Source organism: Hemibagrus wyckioides, linkage group LG06 (genome assembly GCF_019097595.1).
Source record: "Hemibagrus wyckioides isolate EC202008001 linkage group LG06, SWU_Hwy_1.0, whole genome shotgun sequence".
NCBI classification, from domain to species: Eukaryota; Metazoa; Chordata; class Actinopteri; order Siluriformes; family Bagridae; genus Hemibagrus; species Hemibagrus wyckioides.
In genome coordinates, this window is record NC_080715.1 from 33932867 (window position 1) to 33946948 (window position 14082).

Genomic DNA, 14082 nt, shown 5'->3' on the forward strand with positions numbered 1-14082 from the left:
TGAAGTGGATACATTCAAATTCTCAGTAAAATCATTTGATATGTGTTATAAATCGGTGGATTATTAAATAATCAGTCCCCACCAACATGCTGTAAACCTTCTCCCATATAAACAATCAGGAATTCTTTCTTTCTTTCTTCCCATAGCCATTCCTTCAATCTCCCAATGAAAGCACAATGGCTTTTCCGATAAAAATCTTAACTGACCAATAAAAAAAACAAATTTAAAAGCATTTATTTGCCCAAAACCCTGAAAAGAAACCCCAAAATAATAAAATAACACAGGTGTCCTTACCAACACTCTTCATAGAACTGCCAATTTTGGTGCTAACTCTAAGGAACTTGCTCAGATCCCAGCGAGGAACCTTGACCACGCAGTAGTCAAGACTGGGCTCAAAGTTGGCTGTTGTGGAGTTGGTCACAGAATTTCTGGAAAAAGAAAAACGGTAAGTAACTGATGGCGAAGTGAAGGTTGATAGTAAATGTGTCACAGTACGTACTTGAGGACAGGCAGAGGGATTCCAAGGCCAAGCTTAGCTGCAACATAGGCCAGAGGATATCCTGTGGCTTTACTAGCCAGGGCGGAGCTCCGGGAAAGACGGGCATTCACCTCGATGATGTAGTACTGGGGGACAAACAGAATATTTTGGGATTGATCAGAATGGTATTAGTATTAGATACGAGATATCCGTGTTCCATGTAAAACGGGGATTCCCTATCTGACATTTTCGGCTAAATCTACCAGTTACCTGCTCAGATTCTGGGTTGACGGCGTACTGAATGTTGCACTCGCCAACTATCCCCAGGTGCCGGATAACCTTGATGGAGGTGCTCCTCAGCATGTTGTACTCGTAATCATTCAGCGTCTGACTAGGAGCCACGACTATAGACTCCCCCGTGTGAATTCCGAGAGGGTCTATGTTCTCCATGTTACACACCTTAAACAAAGTTTCCATGCTGTTAAACCGCTAACACAACACACAGCAATAAAACAATGCAGAGATCATCAGAGATGTTTAGTACCGTGATGCAGTTGTCGTAAGCATCTCGTACGATTTCATACTCAATTTCCTTCCAGCCCTTGAGGGACTTGTCCACCAGGACCTGGGATGTGTGGGCGAAGGCTTGCGTGACTAGTGTGATCAGTTCTTCTTTGTTGTTAGCGAAACCTGAGCCCAGGCCACCCAGAGCAAAGGCCGAGCGGATCAGCACTGGAAAGCCGAGCCTCTCGGCAGCAGCGACTGCCTACATGTGGGTTACGAGATAAAAAGGAAACAATAAGACTCTGAAGTCTACAGAAATCTGTAAAACATCTGAGGATGAATTAATTTAATGACTTCTGTATAATGATGAGGGGATAAGGAATGAGCTGACCTGTTCCACAGACATAGCTGCCTCGCTTGGTGCAACATGCTCGTTGATCTCCTCCATTTTCTCCACAAAGATCTTCCGGTCCTCAGTCATCTCGATGGAGGCCACTGGAGTTCCCAAAACTCTGACGTTATACTTCTCCAGGATGCCCTGCTTAGTCAGTTCTACTCCACAGTTCAGAGCTGTCTGACCTCCAAAAGCCAGCAGCACTCCGTCAGGACGCTCGTTCTTGATCACCTGTTTTACAGATAGGAGCAGAAATGAAACCATTCCATACTCTGCTCAAGATGTCCTTAAAACGTTCTCAACACTTCCTCAAGATGTCCTCATGATTTCCACCCTGCCTCTCCACTTTCTCAACACCTCTGTATGACTACCACACTGCCTCAACACTTCCTAAAGCAACCCTAGTCTCCCACACTGACTCAAAACCTCAAGACATCGTTATGACTTCCACACTGCCTCAACACTTCAAGATATCCTTATGACTTCCACCCTTCCTCAAGGCGTTCTTATGACTTCCACCCTGCCTCAACACTTCCTCAGGACGTCTTTATGACTTCCACATGGCCTCATCCCTTCAAGACATCCTTATAACTTCCACACTGCCTTCCTCAAGATGTCCTCAACAGTTCAACACTTGCCAAGCAAGAACAATGTAATTCCTTATTTTTGCTGTAAATTGCAATTTGCTCAGCACTGATAAACAAATGCATAATTTAAAAAAAAAAAATTACACAATTCTGGAGTTCACTGCACTGGATAGTGTTAATAAATCCATTTGTGACTACAAGTTAAGCTCGAGCATGCAGGTTAAGCCCCTGAGCATCGTTATCAGTCCCTTCAGTTGGTTTTATTTTTATTCAGTGTGTTAAAACCAGCTCAATCCTGCCATCTGGGTCAAACACACACACACACACACATTTATTATAATACAAGTTTGCTTGAATTAAAACATGCACCAATCTTGTAAAACAGCTGCTAAGACAGCAGTGCACTCCAGTTCCACGCTATCTGAAAACCATGGCTGCCATCAGCCAATCAGAATCTTGCAGGCCTAAAACCTAAAGGTTCTGGGGGTGTGCAAGTAAGTGGTCAATCAGATTAGCTAAGAGCAGGCTCTCTGCTTTATTTCTCTGGGATTTATTTCCACACTTCAAACTGCAAAATAAAAGTGATGTACAGAAGAATCAAGGAAAACTTGTGGAAAAGTGGGCGGCGCAACAGAGACGTACGAACATGTACAGATATGTCATCAAGAAAGCACAGTGTCTTTATTCTAACTATGAGATTATTTTGGTAGGGATCATACAACTAGCTAATTTTGAAAAAATACAAAAGCACTATTATATAATAAAGCAACAATAACATCAAGAATTAATTAACTGGTAATCTTTATGATAATGATAATTATCTTCATGATAAACATGGCTAGCACTGGCCAATCAGCTTTCAGAAGATGCTTCACATGGTTGACCGATGATAATAGAACTGGTCAGTGATGCTGATTAGATTTCTTTACCTGTGTGACATAGTCTGCGGTGATGGGAAGGAAGTACACTTTGTCAGCAAGGCCTTTGGAGGTCTGCACTGTGGCGATGTTCGGGTTGATGAGAATAGTCTGGATGTTTTCTTCTTTCAGAGCTTTAATCGCCTGAAAGAAATGAAATAAAAACCAGAACGACGGTGATTCCTTCTGAATATAACATATTCTAATGATATTTGCTGACCTGACACTCAAGAACTACAAAGCCTCGTCTATTGGCTTACCTGAGAGCCGGAATAATCAAATTCTCCAGCCTGACCAATCGAGAGTCCTCCAGATCCCAGAATGAGCACTTTGCGGGGATGAACAAAGTCCTCAGGCTTTGGAGATCCAGGGAAGGTGAGATGCTCAGTCAGCCTCTCCTTTACTACACAAACAAGAGAAGGTCCATTAGTCATGGATCTGAAATGTCATGAATTACAATAAAATACATTCCATAAAGATTCACGCTTATTCTGTCAGGCCTGCGTTAGATTAACCTACATCCACAGAAACCTCACCTGATTTCCCAACTTTGTTATCTTTGGCATCTCGAATGACGTCCAGAAAAACGTCGAAAAGGCTCACCAGGTCAGCAGGTCCGGCCATGTGCTCAGGATGGAACTGTACGCTGCAAAATATATAAATAAATAAACAAACACATGCTGACAAGGCTAGTCCTTAATATGTAGCGTGTGATTACTCCTGGGGTTAAGTACCTGAAAAGAGGTTTGTAGTTGTGCACGATGCCCTCATTGGTGTGGTCATTGGCGTTGGTAAAGAGAACGTCCCAGTCATCCGGAAGGCTATGCGAATCCACCGCAAAGCCGTGGTTCTGAGACGTGATGAAGCAACGCTCTGTCCCTTTATGGATGCAAGGCTGGTTATGGCCACGGTTCCCATATCTACAGCATGCAGATGATGATGTATTAGTCGTCTAACACAAAGTTGTACATTTTCTGTACCCGTTTAGGGCTCCAAAATATCTGTATATGGAAGTGGGCGTGGCTTAACCTGAGAGGATTTTGAGAGAAACCTTTAATTTGTTCATGGTATTTGATGGATTATCAGATGCTGTGGGGAGGAACAGAGTTAACCAATCAGAATTGTGGATTTTTCCTCAGGTATTTTTCTGAAAGTCAGTTTTCTCAGCACAAGCGTAAAGAGGCTACAGGCCATGAAACGCAGCAAAATGTTGACTCCTGCAGGATAAAATGGTAGATTATTCTCTGTACTGTTATATATTAGACAAAACAAGCTGTTCAAATGATACCAAAACAAAAAGAGTAGGTTTCTGGTCTCATAAAAAACTCCAGCAGTCACACAGGCAAGCATGGCATCTGCACCGGCCTTGGGAACAAACCCAAAGAAAAACACAGCGATCTGTCCCAGAAATTCCACCAGTCTGATATCTCGAAAAAACTGCAGAGCTCAGCAGAAAAAGCAATAAACGGCAACACAAAGCTCCTGAGGGAACACAAACACATGGCCTGGGAAATACCGAGGTGTAATAATGGATGAAGAGGCTTATTAATCAGATGTATGCGATTTATCCAGCTATCAAACTTGTAATGAAGAAGCCGAGTGGATGAACTGGTACTTTTACACACAAACTACTTCCGTCCTATTAATAGTTTTATTCATTAGCAACAGCAAAGCAAAATATATCTGTGAATTATCCATGATCAAGCACTTATAGATATATGATGCACTATTTAGCATCCGTGTTCGCACTTAAACTGGAGACAGAACAAGACAACGGTGATTACCAAGATTCCTAACAATATGCGTTTAGTAAAAAAAACACATTTCAAAATGGCCGACTTAGTAAAACTGAGCATCATCTCACTCTGTATCTGTAAGACTGATTTTAGGACATATTATACAATGGTTATATGCACAAACACCAATTTCTCATATCTTATGACCAGTAGGCGGCGCTCTTCTGAAACTGCTCTTGTTCCCTCAGGTCACAGTTATTATAAAACCCACCAAGTTTGGTGTCAATACGCCAAAGTCTTGCTGAGATACAATATTTGTTGACCATCATAGAATCTTGAATGACATTTGGTCTTAAAATTCGGCGCAAAATAAAAATCCCAATGAACGTTTTAGCGGAAAATGTTTTATGGCAGAAATAAAACTGGAGATGCAATTTGTTAGGTTTGAACTAAGGATTCCAGTAACATAAGACTCCTGAGTCTGTGACGAACGAGTCAAACATCTCGTCCACCATTTTTTTTTGGGCACTGTAGCGCCACCGTGTGGCCGATTGGCCCAGGTTTTGGTGTCATTGTAGTGCACTGGAGTCTAGTCAAACCTCTGAGTTTCTAAGTCTCTAAGCCTTATGATATGGTCTGAAGGATCAGTTTCATTGCAGAAAACCAATAATAATAATAATAATAATAATAATAATAATCCCCCATTTATCGCGGGGGTCACTTTCCAAAACCACCCGCGATAAACGAAAATAGTCAATACACGTACGCCACCCCAAAATGCTTTTTTTTTTTTTGGTTTAAGCCGTAAATGACCCTCCCACACTCTTTAAACACACTCAGAAAACATTTGCAAGCATATAGCGAGATGGATTTTGGGTAAATATCACATTTATAGTGAGTACTGTATGTATGCATGTTCCTTGCCAGAAGCCTTAGAAGGTGCAGAGCGTTTGGGCGACATAATAGGGCTTGCAGAAAAACCGTAAAAATTCAGCGTACCCTGAACAAAACCAAACACTCGGGACAGTGACACGCAAAGAACTGGGATGCTGGAGAATTCTGCTTCCCTTTCTCCAACTACACGCATAGTCAGCAGCCAATCACAACCGTGATCAAATGAATGGGGCATTCCGATTGGCTAGACTCATTCCTCCAGCCGTACTGTATTTTGATTTTCAGCATCCCCACACCATGCTTTCCTAAACAACACTACGCTGTACAGTATTTTATATATTATTATTAACATTTTACTTTATTTTAATTAATGTTCATATTTTGTCATTAATAATTATATTTTTATTAATAAATTACCTTATTTAAACATAAAAACAATTCACTATAAGGTTTGCGGATACCGCGATATACCAGGAAAATCCGCAAAAAAATTAGTTATGTTCCAAATAAAAATCTGTGATATATGAATCGTGATATAGAGGGGGATTACTGTAATCCCTGTAACAACTAACCATATGAACTTACTTCATTTTGTATGTCTTGGCACCAATAACCAACGACAGCAGCTGATGACCCAAACAAATTCCAAAGACAGGTTTGGGTTTTTCCACACAGATGATCTTTTTCAGGTTCTCTATCGTCTCCTTGCAGTAGCTGGGGTCACCGGGTCCGTTACTAATAAACAGTCCGTCGAAATCTGGAAGAAAAACAGAAATTCAGCTAAATGATATGAATACTAGCTTTGCAAGCAGAGTTTTTTTTTTCTTCTTTCTCTTCATTCCATGGCTCACCGTCGGCATTCAGAGGGTGATCCCACGGCACCACGGTGACCTGTGCACCTCTCTCACACAAGCAGCGTATCTGATTGTACTTAATGCCGCAGTCCACCACCAGGATCCTGACGCCGCCTTCCTGATTGAAAACCCTGGGTTCCTGCAGAAACCGAACACACACATATGATTCTGTAATAAGCCTCAAAAAATAGATAAGTACCAGTTCAACTACACAGCGTATGACTTTCATAAGAGATACATCCACAACTTACTTTCAGAGACACGTCTTTCACCAAGTTCCGAGTGTCAGGATTGTCGAATGGAATGCTGTCTGCCTGTGTTCCTTCCACCACCAGTTTCCCAAGCATGGTTCCCTTTTCCCGGATCTTTTTGGTCAATGCGCGAGTGTCAACTCCTGTTTTTTTTTCCACACAAAAAAAATGCTTTTAAAATCAGCACTTAAGTGTAACACCAAGTTAAACATCACACTAATAGAAATTAATTGATGAACCAAATCATCACCGCGGATGGATTGATGTAGGAGCATGAACAGATCGATCAAACAAACTGATGAAAATTTAGCTCCAAGATAAAGACTAAGTCACGTTTCGAACAAAAAAAAAAAACATACAGGAAATAGAAAATATGATGGACAGGAAATTAAACACACCCCAACATCTTACCCTGTAAGCCAGGGATCCCGTGCTCTTTCAGCCACTCATCTAGAGACTTCTTGGAGCTCCAGTGGCTGGGATTCTGAGAAACTTCCCCAACTATAAGAGCAGCAGCATGAATCTTGGCAGACTCAAACCACTAAAATTGCACATGGGAGGAACATCAACCATCACATCAGAAGCGACATCAGAAGATATTCGATGGAGTGTAAACGAGCGCTACCTTGCTAAGTCCAAATTCACCCTCAGCGTCACTGGGTACACCATAGTTCCCAATCAGAGGGTAGGTTAAGGTCAGTATCTGAGATTTATACGAGGGGTCAGTCAGAGCCTCCGGATAGCCCACCATTCCTGTCTGGAAAACTGGGAAAAAGAAAACCTTGTTTAACAACATAAATAATCTTTTCTGGTTGAATAAGTGCATCATCTGGGCACTTAATTATCATCTCTTGGAATTTTTAGTGTGAACTAAACACTCAATACTTCTACTACACAAAATAGAGTATAAGTGTAAGTGTGGTTTGGGACACACCTTAAATCTCAGGTATGGAACATTAAGTAAAACAGCAGTGGATATCATGGATACAGTTCCAACATGCAGCAGAATCCGGTCAGTCTAAAGCCAAAGTCCCAAATCTACGCAACTCTGACGCAATTCAAAGGATTTCTCTGTTTAAGAGATTGCATAACACTGACCAGGATAAACTCCACTCATGCTTTATTCTGAAAATCACAAACATCACGTGTCGTGCATGTGTAGAAAATCTTGCTTACTTCCACCATTTCTGACTGGACCTTTGACTACTACTGCAGTGTTGTAACGAGACAAAAGATAACGAAGAAATCAGCAAATCAAGTTTGAGATCAACAGACCGCAACAGAACCTTTGATTGGCTTTTCCGCAAACTTTACAAAAGCTTAGCTCATCAAGAGCTCACACAAGGTTACAGATTACTGGTTTTATAGATCAGCAGAATCAGAAGCTTTTAGAAGAAAAAATTTGGGCTAAAAACCATTTCTTACACACAGATATACAGGTACTGTATCTTCAGGTGAACTCTATTCAGCCCTGTTACTGTGGACCTGAAAAGAACCAGCTGCAAATGACACTTAGGTGTTCGGAATACACAGAGTGGACACAAAGAGAGCTCTGGTCTCTATTCTGGACACTTTTTTTTTTTTTTTTTTTTTTTTTTAAATGTATGACCTTTCAGACACTGAGCTCACACCACAATCCCTTTTTAGAATCCATCAAAAATATCCAGCAGCAATTTCCTGAAATTCCAGAAACACCAAACAACAAGTCTCATGGACATGGCTAAAGACACATTCTGTAACATTATTGCTAAGACAGCCACGGTGTCTAACCCTGTAGCATAGTGCTGCTCCTGCAATGTCACTAAGAACCATAAAAAGAGCCTGTTCATCAATTTCAGCCAAGTTCTGGAAGGGGCCGAAACGGGCCGAAGCACGACATACAGAATACAGAAGGCGACTAAATTTCTGTGGAGAACAACAATTCCTGATTATTTTGATGTTTGTTTGCTCTTTATTAGTACCTAGAAGAGTGAAGGCTACAGAAGGGGCAGAGAGCTTTCTTACAAAGTCCCACAGTTATGAAACAGCCTTCTGAGACTTAAGATATGTCCAAAAACCCATTTGTTTAGGTAAGCTTTAGCTTAATAGCTCTTCTCTTCAAAATCTCTCAAAAGTGAAGCTATAGCAGGTTCACAGTATGGAAAAGTTTCTCAGTTTGGATGTCCCAGTTGTCCTAATGCCTCCTGCCTCTCCCTGATAGTTGTGCTGTTACAGCTACCACGTCATATTAAACCCACTTCAGGATAAGATCATACATAATAATCTGCTCTACATGTACATAACGAGATGTCAATGATCCTGACTTGATGTCGTCACGACAAGCTAACTTAACTTAGATAAAAGCTAAAGCTAAACATTAAGCATTCTTAGCACTTTATTCACAACTATTTTCTTTACATATATTCATAATTTAAAGTCATTATTTTTTTTCTTTTTAGATTAATAAAGATGCAATTATTAGTAGTAAGAATATTTTTGTTTAAAATTGTATATATTAATATAGCTTTGAGAAATGTTCATGTAGTTCTGATGACGGACGCCATCAAGTCGCAAACTAGAAAACAAATCTAAAGGAACATGTAAATACAGACATTCTATCTAATACGATATGGAGAGGAGGAAACGCTGGAGGAAATCAAGTCACAGAAACTCTTGTGCACATCACCGTGTACTTGTGTTCTTCTCGCAGCATGAAATTTCAGGTTCTAGTTTCAGATCTGGACTTTTGAGGTAGATAAAGAGGCTAGAACTGGAGGAAGGGGATGTGGTGATGAATAGATGATCTCTACAGATATCTAGAATTGAAATTCTGACTAGGAAGAACATAAATGTGACTCGTAATATTTTAAGAAAAGTTCAATTCCTTAAAGTATTAAAAGCTTTTGAATTGTATCTCTAAAATGACTATACAGTTCTAACACAGTAAGAATGTTTTTTCTCCATGCAGGTGACATCTAGTGAAGGACACGCTGAAATTCTCAGTCTGGAAAGATGCCCAGGTCAGTTGTTAAGCTCAGCTCTATGCAGGAACGTCCTACAGCTATACAGTGTGTCTTATTTCAGTCTGGAGTTCACGTGTGCTCGGTAACTAGTGAGTGATCCAATAACGTGGATCCCTAAGCAGGAGATCAATCAGGTTCTACACCATGGCTATAATCCAGGTGAGAAAGTTCTGAGCATGACACGTGGAACACTTCCATATCATATATCATATCATATATTATATTATATTATATCATATTTTAATATAGCACTAGTGCTGCTCAAACATATTTCTAAATCCGTTCTATGATCAAGCCATAAACGGAAGTTTTTCTTTTTTTGGTTAACAGGTTAACTAAACCAATGACTCACCAACTTCACCAGACACTGAAATATTGGCACCAAAAAGATGGCCTTTAAACGTGCTCCCGTCCTCGAGGATCAGAGATGCCATCGTGGTCGACATGTTGGAGATCAAATGCTAAAAAAGATCACCGGATTCAACCTCAGATCTTTTGGAGATGAGATGATGCTTCTTCTAGGTCGGGCCACGTGAAAGCCACTCTCCCAGAGCAGTAATGGCTACGAGTGTTTTTCTTTCTTACTTACACTTACACACACATACACACGTGTTCTCACACTCAACCTTAGAAGCCCTGCCGGTTTGTTGCGACGCGTCTACACACTAGGTACCGCAATGAATGGTGGAAGTTCACGCCGCTTTACTTGAAAGCTACAAGGCTACACGCTAATGGAAATCTGACCCGCTGCAGAGAGTCCACAGCGAGGAGGCGGAGCTAGTAGGCGATGTGACGTAGGGAAGACGGAACTGGATCAACTTGTATAACTCGAGGAAATGGTGTTTTGTTTATTTTGTATTGATGTGACAGGATAAACACCAGGTTCCTCACCATAAACTATCTACATATTAATATCTACACATGATGTTATTCTTGTGAAAAACGAAACGATTTTTCATATATATATATATATATATATATATATATATATATATATATATATATATATATATATATATTCAGTGCAGGAATTAAAACGTGTATATGTAGATATATTAATGACAGGAAGGTAGTGTGAATAAATATATAAATAAATAAAATCGTTTTATGCATCTTGTTGCAGCCAAGGAAGTTTATGACGCAATACATGTTTCCCCGCCCACTGGTAGAGTTAGAGCGGGAAAACTGTGGGTGGGTTTTAATGGTGTTACTCCTCCCCGCTGTGAACACACTAAAGTTCAGGGGGATATTCCAAAAAGATTTATACGCAGAAACTAATCTGACTGGTTTATTTAATCCTCACCAGTTTAACCAGCGTTCTGGAGGAACCACATGATATTTAGCAGGATGTTAATATACTATATAGGCAAAAGTTTTTGGACATCCCTCCAAATCATTGAGTTTATGTGTTGTTTTTCAGGGGTTGATCTCAGCCCCTTAGTTCCAGTGAAAGGTACTCTTAATGCTTCAGCTTCATACCAAGACATTTTGAACAATTTCATGCTCCCAACTTTGTGGGAACAGTTTGGGGATAACTCCTGTTCCAACATGACTGGCCATGAATGTAATATGGAGTTGTCCCTTAAACTCTTCTGGGAAGGCTTTCCTCAAGGTTTAGGAGTGTGTTTATGGGAATTTTTGACCACTCCTTTAGAAGCGCATTTGTGAGGTCAGGCACTGATGTTGGACGAGAAGGCCTGGCTCACAGTCTCCGCTCTAATTCATCCCAAAGGTGTTCTATGGGGTTGAGGTCAGGACTCTGTGCAGGCCAGTCAAGTTCCTCCACATCAAACTCACTCATCCATGTCTTTATGGACCTTGCATTGTACACTGGTGTGCAGTCATGTTGGAACAGGAAGGGGTCATCCCAACTGTTCCCACAAAGAGCATGAAATTGTTCAAAATGTCTTGTTATGCTGAAGCATTAAGAGTTCCTCCACACCAAACTTGCTGGAGAGGTGTCCCAAAAGTTTTTAGCGATATAGTGTATTTCCTTTGCCTTTGCCTTTTCTGACACTATCGTCTTTTTAAACTGCTACTGAACCCTAACCAGCTCGTCTGGAATCGAAAACAAGCTGAGGCACGTCAACTCACTGATTAAAGTTTGTTAAACCAGATTTCTGGAAAACTATTCCTAGGACATAACAAGAAAGTTTTATTGGTTAGATGTGGCACTGTATATCAATTTATATAGAGAAGCTGAGTAGAAATATAGAAGAAAAGACGCATGCCTTCCTTGAACCCCTGAGAGATAATGGGACCAGTCAAGTAGTGCTGGAGGATCAGCTGGTCTGTTTGTGGCATCTTTGTGCGCAGAAACAAAAGAAAATGGCAGGGGAAAAAACAGGAAGATATCTCCAAAAGCAAATGGAAGATAATTGTAAATGATGATAGTAAAGTGGGCGGGCGGGCGCGCGCACGCACGCACGCACGCACACACACACACACACACACATCACTCCATTTAAAGTACATGCGCAACCACCATGCAATACAGGTGATGGCGGTAGCAAGCTCCAATTGTTCATGGCGCGCCATTAAACGTAGAAGAAGAAGGGAAAAGCGTTCCTGTGCGTGATTACGTCATGACTTTTCGCCTTGACGACGGTAACCAAGACATTACTTCTGCGCCTAAGGAAAACTCTTTTTACGCAGAGCGAATAAAACACGTTTATTATTTGTGTAATAAAGATTTGTGTGTTAGAGACATCTCGTTTCAACAAACTATGCAGCTGAAGCATTTGAAGACGTTGCTTCCTCCACAGGTAAAAAATGATTAAAACAGTATCTGAATAGCGGTAGCGCTTCTGGGTCGCTATAAACAGAGCGAACTGAGGATTATGGCGAAACTTTCTGTATCTTCGATTGCTTCATATAAACAACTCACTTTTATTAAAACAGTTGTTATATACAGCCGATTATTATGTGTGTTGTTGTGCACAAGCCAGCTGCACGCGAACACATCACTGCGTTCGACTTACCTCGGAAGTGGGAAGTCGGAGCTGGAAAATGACGTCATTTTCGATCTAGGTGGATGAAACTAACACGAACGACCCGATCCAATAGTTAGGAAAACTAACAATAGATTTAATATAATGGTTACAAAGGGATTTATCTTTGCAGGGGAGGGTCCTTTTGTCTAAGGCAGAAGGAATATCCAGGTCAGTTTGTTTGCTTATTACTTGATATACCTTTTAAAGTAGTTAAAACGTTGGATAAATTATTCTTTGACTTTATTTGGAAAAGGAAATCACATTATTTGAGAAAAGAGACATTATGTAGGTCAAAGGATAATGGGGGCCTGGAGGTATTAAATTATGATACCCTTAAACAATGTATTTAAAATTAATGTGATTACACGATACTTAAAAAAGAAAGATAATATGTGGAACACATTCCCAAACCTTTTGTTTAAGTCAGTTGGGGATCTTGAATTTTTGTTAAAATGCAATTATTGTATTGACAAAATTCCAGTAAAACTTGCAAGATTTCAACAAGCTCTCATGGCATGGACATTGGCCTATAAACATAACTTTTCCCCTAGAAGATATTATATTTGGTATAACAAAGACATTTTATATAAACATAAATCCCTTTTTTTTAAGATATGGTTTGAAAATAATATAGTTTTGGTTAGTCGGTTGATGAATAATGATGGAGGCTTATTATCATACACAGAGTTTCTTGACAAATTTAAAATCCCAGTTAAACCCAGAGAATATGTCATTGTAACGGATGCTATACCTAGTAAGGTATTATATCTTCTTAAAAATGAATGCAAGGAAAACCCTCATTTGGTCTATATAACTAATACAATTTTTATTGGTAATATTAATGTTTTAAAGAACAACATACCAAATATATACATTAAATAAATTATATATATATATTATAAATATTACATTATATATATTTTATAAATATTACATTATATTACATTATATGTAATATATAATATATTGTGTATAATATATTGTATTATATTAAGTTAGCAAACTGTGATGAGTGATGTATATTTTCCCGTAAGCTTTAAAGCTATCAGGTGTGTGTGTGTGTAGAGAGAGTGTGTAAAGAAGCGCTGTTGTGTTTATGGTTCATTCTGTGGGCAGCCATATTGACATGACATCACATGGAATTCCAAGGAAGTGTTTTCTTTTGTTTTTTTCCTAGTTTGAGAGGTTGGAAATTATGACTTTTAATACTTCTATCATACTGATATATTATTTGATTTGATCTGATTGATTGATTGATTAATTTATTTTACACAGGATGGAGCTGCAAAGGTTACATGCATGGCCTGGGCTCCAAATAATGGAAAGTTTGCAGTGTGTACTGTGGATAGAGTGGTTTTGCTGTACGATGAACAGGGAGAGAGAAGAGACAAGTTTTCTACAAAGCCTGCAGACCCGAAAGTAAGTCCAGTATTGTGTAGCTATACTCCACTGGTCAAAAGTATGTGCACCCC

General features: G+C 39.8%; 2 protein-coding genes across 6 annotated transcripts in view; one reads left to right on the forward strand and one right to left on the reverse strand.

Moving 5' to 3' along the window:
• cad (carbamoyl-phosphate synthetase 2, aspartate transcarbamylase, and dihydroorotase) overlaps window positions 1–10389 on the reverse strand; it is a 30071-nt gene extending 19682 nt beyond the window's left edge. Inside the window, exons 1-15 of one of the 2 annotated variants that reach the window (XM_058391151.1) lie at window positions 9970–10389; window positions 7241–7380; window positions 7027–7156; window positions 6616–6758; window positions 6362–6503; window positions 6096–6267; window positions 3615–3800; window positions 3417–3526; window positions 3141–3283; window positions 2893–3024; window positions 1374–1607; window positions 1023–1244; window positions 749–937; window positions 500–624; window positions 295–428 (exon numbers count right to left, since the gene is read on the reverse strand). In XM_058391151.1, the coding sequence (XP_058247134.1) occupies window positions 295–428; window positions 500–624; window positions 749–937; window positions 1023–1244; window positions 1374–1607; window positions 2893–3024; window positions 3141–3283; window positions 3417–3526; window positions 3615–3800; window positions 6096–6267; window positions 6362–6503; window positions 6616–6758; window positions 7027–7156; window positions 7241–7380; window positions 9970–10063 (2296 nt within the window). In that variant the 5' untranslated portion in view covers window positions 10064–10389. Of the gene's footprint in view, window positions 1–294; window positions 429–499; window positions 625–748; window positions 938–1022; window positions 1245–1373; window positions 1608–2892; window positions 3025–3140; window positions 3284–3416; window positions 3527–3614; window positions 3801–6095; window positions 6268–6361; window positions 6504–6615; window positions 6759–7026; window positions 7157–7240; window positions 7381–7549; window positions 7895–9969 lie in introns of those variants that run through there. The other variant, XM_058391153.1, reaches the window with a different exon arrangement.
• A 1808-nt stretch (window positions 10390–12197) lies between these two features.
• The window catches only part of ift172 (intraflagellar transport 172), a 32347-nt gene continuing 30462 nt past the window's right edge, over window positions 12198–14082 (forward strand). For 3 of the 4 annotated variants that reach the window (XM_058391155.1, XM_058391154.1, XM_058391156.1), the window contains exons 1-2: window positions 12198–12382; window positions 13886–14029. In XM_058391155.1, coding sequence (XP_058247138.1) covers window positions 12203–12382; window positions 13886–14029 — 324 coding nt within the window. In that variant the 5' untranslated portion in view covers window positions 12198–12202. Of the gene's footprint in view, window positions 12383–12740; window positions 12779–13885; window positions 14030–14082 lie in introns of all 4 variants that reach the window. The other variant, XM_058391157.1, reaches the window with a different exon arrangement.